Here is an 8510-nt window from a genome sequence, read left to right on the forward strand (position 1 = left end):
ATTCGCACTTGCTGAGCATCTAAAACATGCCATATATTTCTCTAATTGTCAAACAACGCAAGGTTGGTTTTATAACCACCGCTCTGGAGATGAAGGAACAAACTCAGTTGCCCAGTCCCACACAGCTAATTAATAGTGACAGAGTTTAAGATCAAGGTTTGTCTAACTCCAAAACCCACCAACCTTTTTGACATACAGCACTCCTTTTTTAACACTAAAACATTTGTTGGACTAGCTCACTATACAGTTATACCCTTGGTATTTGCTGATTGAGAAAATACATAACAAACCAATTAGGAATTCAGTAATGATTTTTAATGGATTTGTATTGTAATAAAAATTGGTTACATGTGTTTTGAATTGTTATATATATACATTCAAGACATTTTTCATTCCCTTTTGTAGTTGGCCAGTAGTTTGAGGAACCACTACAATAGCTTCACTGCCCCTCAGCAGCCCAAGGCAGAGTTCAGAATCAATACATTAGACCTATGCCAAATTTTGGTATTCACAGTTTCCATGCCTGTATTGCACCCTCACATCACTCTGCTTTGATTCACACAGTTCCCTCCTAAATATTCTTGTTTCCATCTCTTCACTCCAAATTCTACCTGCCAAACCACCCCTCTAATGCTACCTCGTTCATGAAATTTTCTTTAGCCAAACTGAAATAACCACCTCCTCTTGCAAATTCATTTAACAGGCTTTCAATATTTCTCTTGTAGGATTTGTCTCTTTGTATCTTATAGCTATTTATGTACATATTTATCCTGTTAGAAATTATGTTTCTTGACAACAAGATTGGGTGTGTGAATATTCCATAATGCCTAGTACAGTTGGAACAGGAATTAAAAGAAATTAAAGAATGTGTAAGCAAAAACTCAGTTGTATGTAAGAAAACCCAATTCCCCCTGAGGAAGAAAAAGAGGTGGAGTCCTTTAAAAATTAACTGCCTGTTTTTCTGTCTGTGGCTAGTGAGCCTTATCTCTCCTTTTCCCAGGCATTGTGAAGACCCTGTTTCTCTGGCTGTACAGCTGCAAGGTCACTAGACAGATAAACTCAAGTCATAAAACATGTTCTTCCTTGAAAAGTAAAAAATGATGTAATGCATGTCTCAATTAAATAACTGTCTTTGTTTCTTGCTTCTGTAATATGCTTCCCCCTGCATAGGTCTCCCCCCCTCCCCAGGAAATGCTTAAAAGGTAACCTGACCCTTTGTTCAGGTCTCAGTCTTTTTGGATGTTAATCTGACTGGGCCGGTGCACCTAAATAATAAGTCCTCCTCAACCCCTTGGTCTCTCTGGTTCCTGAATTATCCCGCAACACAGTGCTTTGCATGTCGGTAGACATTTAACAATTTTCTAATGAAGAATGGTTAGGAGCAAGGTCACTGCATGAGAGTGTTCAGGTTTCGCAGTGTGCAAGGGTACCACAGATAAGAGTGTGCTGATTCATATCATACACATATATTAACTTATGGAAAAGCACAGACAGAACTGGAGATTCCAGGCTAAGTTCTGGAGCAGTGGAGAGCTGATTTGTATATAAACCCTCATTGGGTGCATATGGCCACACACATACACTTACGAGGTCATTCACCTACATACTAGCACACGCACCTTCATAAGTTGCATCTGTTCTGACTGCACTCCTAGAGACACCTGAGATTGCTTCTCTCACTTACCTGGGACTTTCCAAGGCTTGCATCTCATTCCTCAACTTTGAACTTGATATCATTTCCCACCATGGAAGTGAGGGGAGCAACATGAAGTACTTGAAAATTGTGTAGACAATGTGTCCTGTGTGGAATCAGGCAAAAATACAGGCACTTGTATGTACACAGGCAAGACTACTGCCAGTGGATGTTCTGGATAACCCTCCTGGGGAACAGCCATTCCGGTTCCATAACAATGTACTAACTTAAAATCTGCTTGTGAAATCAAGTGCTGTTTGCTAATTTCACAGGGGTACCATATGGGCTAGCAGGAGCCCTGCTTCAGAGCAGACTCTGGAGTCAGACTACTCTACAACTTACCATCTGTGAAAACTTGGGCTATGTTATTTTTCTTTCTCTGCTGAGACACAAATTATTTCTCTTCCTGTACTGAAGTTTTCTGTTCATTCATCTATAAAATGGGGATAATAATGATTTCTAATGCATGAACGTGTTGCATGTAGAATTGTCACAGATCCTTCAGGTGGCGCTTCACCAGCTGGAAACCTCTGTGGCCAGCAGCCTCTCTGCTTGAGTTCTGCTCATGCCCATTGGGCTTGTTCCACCCACTCGGACCAGCAGGCTGCGCTCGGCTCATACAACCGGCCCAGATCCCACACTTGCCAAAGGCAAGCCAGGTGCAGAGCAGCGAGGGGTGTGTGAGGGAGCGCGCAGTTTGGCCCCTACATACAGCCAGGCACGCTGGCTGCTGTGGTGGGGCAGGCACCTGCACAGGTGCTGGCTCTGTATGAGGTAGCGTCTGGACCAGACATATCGCAAGCGGCTTCTGCTGCGGGCACCAGCATCTGGACGAGGGAAATGTGGTGATGCTGGAAAGCTCAGAGACGCCAGGAACCACAGAGCCCCAAAGAGGGTGTTACAGTATGTCACAGCCCTGGTTCAGGGAGCTCCAAGGTCTGGGCTGCAAGAAGGGCCACAGCTCTTCTCTCCTTCACATGTACTGCAGCGCAGCAAGTGGGGGTTCATGTTCAAGGGTGGGGAGTGTGTTTCAGCTAATTTGTGTAAAAGCCATGGGTTTCACCTGGAGCTGGAATCCCAGGCCCAGCTGGCTTGTCACTGGCTTGAAGTTGAGGTTTCACCCGGGACCTGCCCCTTCCCACCTGGGAACCTGTCTGCCTCCTGCCACCATGAGAATGACACATCAAATTACTTGTTTGAAAGTAATTTAGGATATGGATATAAATCTTATTGTTATCAGTAACAAACTCTAAGAGCCAACTTTGAACATTGCCCTGCTCTGGCCCACGACTCCTGGGCTGGCCCTGCCCCTCCACTGTTTCTTGTTGCGTGGGGTGGCCACCTGGCACCAGCGGAGGGCAGGATGGCTATAGTGTTACAGCTCTGGCACAGGGATGCCCAAGGTCTGGGCCCCCAGAAGGGTTGCTACGTTTCACTCCTGCAGCCAGTACCATGCCACTGCCTGCAGCTCAGCAAGCTGGCCAGGAAAGTTTATAGCCCCTTTAGCTCCCACCCGTAGCTCAATGAACTGGCCAGGAAAGTGTTACAGCACCTTTTGCTCCTGCCATTTGGTGGGTCACAAGTTCTTGTCCCATATCCGGGAAAAATGAGGTTAGATGGACAATGGGAGGGTGAGCAAGGTGGAGAAGAACTTTATTGGGCAACTGAACAGCTCTCAGCAGAGAGATCTGTAGTGGGTAGCCCTCACTCCAGGCCATGGATTTCACCTGGAGCTGGAATCCCAGGCCCAGCTGGCTTGTCACTGGCTTGAAGTTGAGGTTTCACCCGGGACCCGCTCCTTCCCACCTAGGAACCTGTCTGCTTCCTGCCACCATGAGAATGACACATCAAGTAATTTAGGATGTGGATATAAATCTTATTGTTATCAGTGACAAACTCTAAGAGCCAACTTTGAACATTGCTTTTCCCATCACTCATGGATCTATTTTTCTGCTCCTCTTTGCAACAAAACTCCTCAAAAAAGGTATCTGTTTGCTTCTCAATCTGTCTTCTTTTCTCTCTCACACTGCCTCCTATCAGACTTTTAGTGCCACCACTTGGTCCAAACTACGGTTATCATCAGTGACTATATTACTAAATCTAATGGTCACTTCTCAGTCCTCATCTTTTCAGCAACAGTTGGTCATTCCCTCTCCCTTGACAAACTTTTCCCCTCTTGGTTTCCTGGACACCACACTTTTTTTGTTTGTTTTCCTCCTACTTCACTGGCGGTTTCTTCTCAGATTCCTGTGCTACTTCCTCTTCTTCCAAACCTCTCTCATCATTTAAGGGTTTTGGTCCTAGGTTCTATTCTCTTTAGCTACACTCACTTTTTTGGTTGTCTTATGCAGTCCATGGCTTTAAATACCATATATTTGCAAATAACTCCCAAATTTAAATCTCTAATATAGACCTCTCCCCTGAACTTCAGACTCAAATATCCAACTGCCTATTCAACCACCCCATACTCATGTTTAATAAATGTTATAAATTGGCCTGAATGAGCTACTATGGGGAGAGCTCCTCTTTCACCCCACCAAAACCTGCTACCATCTCAGCTGAGGGAAACTCCATTCCTCCAACTGCTCAGGACAAAAACTTTGAAATCATACCTGACACTTCTCTTTAGCTACTCTTAGCCAATCCATAAAGAAATTCTGTAAAGTACATTTAGACATTGCTGTTATCTCTACTATCACTTTTGACTGAGCTACCATCCCCTCTCACATAAATTATTTTGACAACCTCCTAATTAGTCTTACTACTTCCAACCTTACCCTCCAACCCGCATTACTGTCTAGTCTCAGCAGAGCAGCTAGGGTGATCGTTTTAAAATGTAAGCCAGATCCTTGAGTCCTGCTCATGCCCTTTGGGCTTGTTCACACACTGAGAATGGGGATGGCGGAGCCATCTTAGGGACATGGCCTTATGATGCTAGAAGCAATGCTGCACTTTAGTCATCTCTTAGTGTAGAGGTGTGGGCAGAGTTATTACATGCCAAAAGTTCTTTAGCTCTCAAGTCTTTGCTAAAATGTTTCTGTCTCAATCAGTTGAACTCGGACTACCCTTGCAACCTACACCCTCACTCTCACCCGGGTACTCCCTTCCCCTTTAACTGGCTCTGTGTTTTCCATCTCATGCATTAACTTCTACACATTTAAATATTTAGTATTATATAGTAATATGTATTACATATATTGAAGTCCTCATATTCAACTTACTAGGCTTATTCATTTCCATTATTGTCTGCTTCATTCCTATTGAATGTAATCTCAACAGGAATTTTTATCTGTTGTGTCTGTTGTGTTCATTGATGTATTTTCAGCGCCTATATGTGGAGTGTGAGATTCAGAGAGTAATCAAGGACAATTCCAACTTTCTTAATCTGAAAACTGGAAGGTTGAAGCTGCTAATTACCAAGATGGGGAACTCTGTGGGCAGAGCAGTTTAGGGGTTGGACAGGGAAGATCAGGCATTCTGTTTTGGGTATGTTAATTTGAGATGCTATATCATTCAATTTAGGCTATGTCTTTTGCAGTAAACAACTCCAGGAGGATAGAGGCCCTCGCTGGCATCCCCACATATCAAAACCAGTTCACAGCCTGGTACTGGCAGATGTCCGTGGTCGGCACCTGGACCTTGGTGGGATCAATGTTTTACTTTGGCCATAAAAAGGAGAAGCCAACAGATGATGAAGTAGAACAAAAGGATGTCTCAACAAGTGAAGTACCCAGTGAACTATCTGAATGCCCAAAAGGATTTCATGTGGAAAGGATGGTCACATATAAAGAAGATTTTGTCCCAGTTACTGAAAAGATCCTCAACTATTGGAAATCATGGACTAGTGGCCCTGGTGCAGAATCATGACTGACTGCTGAATTCTAAAAATCAGGACTTGGTTCAACATTTAAATTTGATAGCTGCCTTGATTCCTATTTTGTGAAAAGTGTATATATTTAATTTTGCTGTAAAACATAATCACTAATAATATGCAATAAATATTTTCTTGAAGGAAACTAAACAACTCCAAAAATCTTAATGCTTTACAGCAAAAAAGTTTATTTCTTGCTCACTCACATTTGTGTTCATTGCAGGCCTACTGTGTCTTTGTGAACTTTATCTCATGACCCAGGCTGAAGGAGCAGCCTCCATCTGGAATGTTTCTGGTGTCAGGGCAGAGCTAAGAAATAACACAATGGAGCCACATGATGGCTTTTAAGACTTCTTCTCAAAAACGACTTAAGTCACTTGCACCGCATGTCATTGACCAAAGCAAATCCCATGGCCAGCCCTGACATCAGCAGAACAGGGCAAATATAATGCTGGCACTGGACAAGGCAACACACATTATGAACAATAATACACTCCACTACAGATGCCTATTTGGTACATCTAAGTGACAATGTCATTAGTAATTGGACATATGAGCCTGAGGTTCAAGATGGAGTCCAAACTGGAAATACACATTTTAGAATTTTCAGCATATAGTACAGTATTTACATTCATAAAATTAGAAGAGATCACCCGGGGGTAAGTAGAAGTAGAAAAGAGAAAAATTCCAAGGACCAAGCTTGGAGCACTCTAGCATTGTGAAATCAGAGAAATGAGAAATAGTCAGACATGAATGAGAAAAAGTGTCCTATGACACAGGAGAGCAAGGAGAGAATGGTGTCCTAGGCAAAGCAAAGAGTGTTTCAAATAGGAAGGCGTGATCAACTATGCCAAAGGCCACTAAGAGTATGAGAAAGAAGAAGACTCAGAATTGAGCTAAGGCCATTGGAAAAGCGGATAAAAGTAGTTTTAGTGTTAGAGCTGGGGAGAAAGACTGATTCTTGTTTGTTTTAGAGAGAATGATAAAAAAGGAATTTAAGTCAGTAAGTCAATAACCAAAGAGATTATTCATAGGGAAAAAGAGAAGTTACACAAAAAATATCAGAGACTATGAGCTACACTGATAAAGGCCAGAATAAGTAGAGATGCTGGAGTGGCTGAGCAAAGTCACTGTTACCAACTCAAAGTAAATAAATTTCATTCTTGTTTAGTTATTCAGGTGTCTACATTCCTTGAAACCTCAGGAAACTCAACTAACTTACCATTCTTTCCCCACCAGCTTTCTAACTCTACCTTTATCACATTTAAAAAATTTATACACTTGCTTCAGTTTGCAAACTGTATATCCTGATATGTTGATTCATCTATTAATGTATTGTTAAATTATTCCATTATTATATGCTGTTTACATCCTATACCTGGGACAGATGCTTTCTAGATGTTCCTGTCAGTTCCCAATACTTATTTGAATGTAAACACCCTGTGGGTGGGATGTGGCCTTCTTTATCATAGCATCCAGCCTGGTATCTGGCACACAGTAGGCAGTGGAAAAATATTAATTGTGGGAATGGATAGATGGATTGTACATATTAGAAAATGGACAGTGAAATCTGATTTTCTCAATGGCATCATTAATGGCATAGCTACTGGTATTGTCCTTTCAAGTTCAACTTTTCTTTTTGTGGGTTTTTATTTCTCTCCCTGATGCTAAATGCATAATACTCTTCTTATTGCTGCTTCAAATACCAGTTAATATCAGAATTCTGGGTGGAGCTGTTCCTGGCAGGCTGTCATGAACCTAAGAGGCTGCCTTGGCACAGAGGCCCAACCTAACTGATGAACAATCCTTTCTCAAGAGCATTCCAGGGCATCTTCTCTCAGCAGGAAACTGCTGGCTGGGCCGTACCCTTACAAGGGGATAGTGGACCCTTCTAGTACGAGAGATTAGCTCTTAAAGACAGTTGTGACAACTGGCCACCATTTCAGGGGGCAAAAAAAATTATATCTCTTCTTTATACCATGCACTCAGATATACTTCTGATGAAATTAACTATTTAAATGTAACAATTGAAACCAAAGAACTGTTATGGGTTTCTTTAAGATGTAGATGAATATTTACTTAGCCTTGGGGGTGGCAAGGAAAGGGCTTAAGTGCTCAAAATGGATTCCATTAAATAAATTACTGTTTGATGTAAAATAAGATTTTTTAAAGTATCTAAAAATGCCAAAAACTGCATTGAAAGAAAAGTGGAAATTTGAGTGAAAATATTTGCAGCATGCATGAGAAATAGGATTAATAAACTAATATAGGGAGAGTTCTTACAAAACAATGAGGAAGATTTGAGGCCAGCACAGTGGCTCACACCTGCAATCCCAGCATTTTGGGAGGTTGAGGCAGGTAGATCACTTGAAGCCAGTAGTTTGAGACCAGCCTGGGAAACATGGTGAAATCCTATCTCTACTAAAAATACAAAAATTAGCTGGACATGGTGGTGCATTCCTGTAGTCCCAATTACTCAGGTGGCTGAGGCAGGAGAATTGTGTGAACCTGGAAGGCAGAGGCTGCAATGAGCCAAGATCATGCCACTGCACTCCAGCCTGGGCGACAGAGCAAGATCCTATCTCGAAAAAAAAAAAAAAAAAAAAAAAAAAAAGGAGTTGAAAACTCCAGCAGAAAAAATAAGCAGCTTTTATGAAAGTAATTAATTAAAAGAAAAAGTACAATTTAAAAATGTGAAGAAAATATTCATCCTTACTAGAAATTGAAGAAGTCTACATTAAATAACAATGAAATAAGCCTTTCCCCAATTAAATTGACAAAAATTCCTTTATGTAATAGCATTTGTATTGTGAGGGCACAGGAAAATAAACACTCTCCTACACAACTGACATGGTGCACTCTACATTTCTGATGACATGAAGAAAGAGTTTCAGGAGGGAGGATAGGAGACCATTTATGGGAATTACAGAGCTCTATGAGGGTTAG

General features: G+C 41.8%; 1 protein-coding gene across 1 annotated transcript; it reads left to right on the plus strand.

Annotated features, from left to right (window-relative positions):
- The first annotated feature begins 932 nt into the window (after positions 1-932).
- LOC110743169 (small integral membrane protein 26-like) lies at positions 933-7946 on the plus strand. Its single transcript, XM_021937913.2, has one exon. The coding sequence runs from the start codon at positions 5219-5221 to the stop codon at positions 5558-5560; it is 342 nt and encodes a 113-aa protein (XP_021793605.2). The 5' UTR covers positions 933-5218; the 3' UTR covers positions 5561-7946.
- The last annotated feature ends 564 nt before the right edge of the window (positions 7947-8510 follow it).

This window comes from Papio anubis, chromosome 6, assembly GCF_008728515.1.
Source record: "Papio anubis isolate 15944 chromosome 6, Panubis1.0, whole genome shotgun sequence".
Taxonomy (NCBI): domain Eukaryota; kingdom Metazoa; phylum Chordata; class Mammalia; order Primates; family Cercopithecidae; genus Papio; species Papio anubis.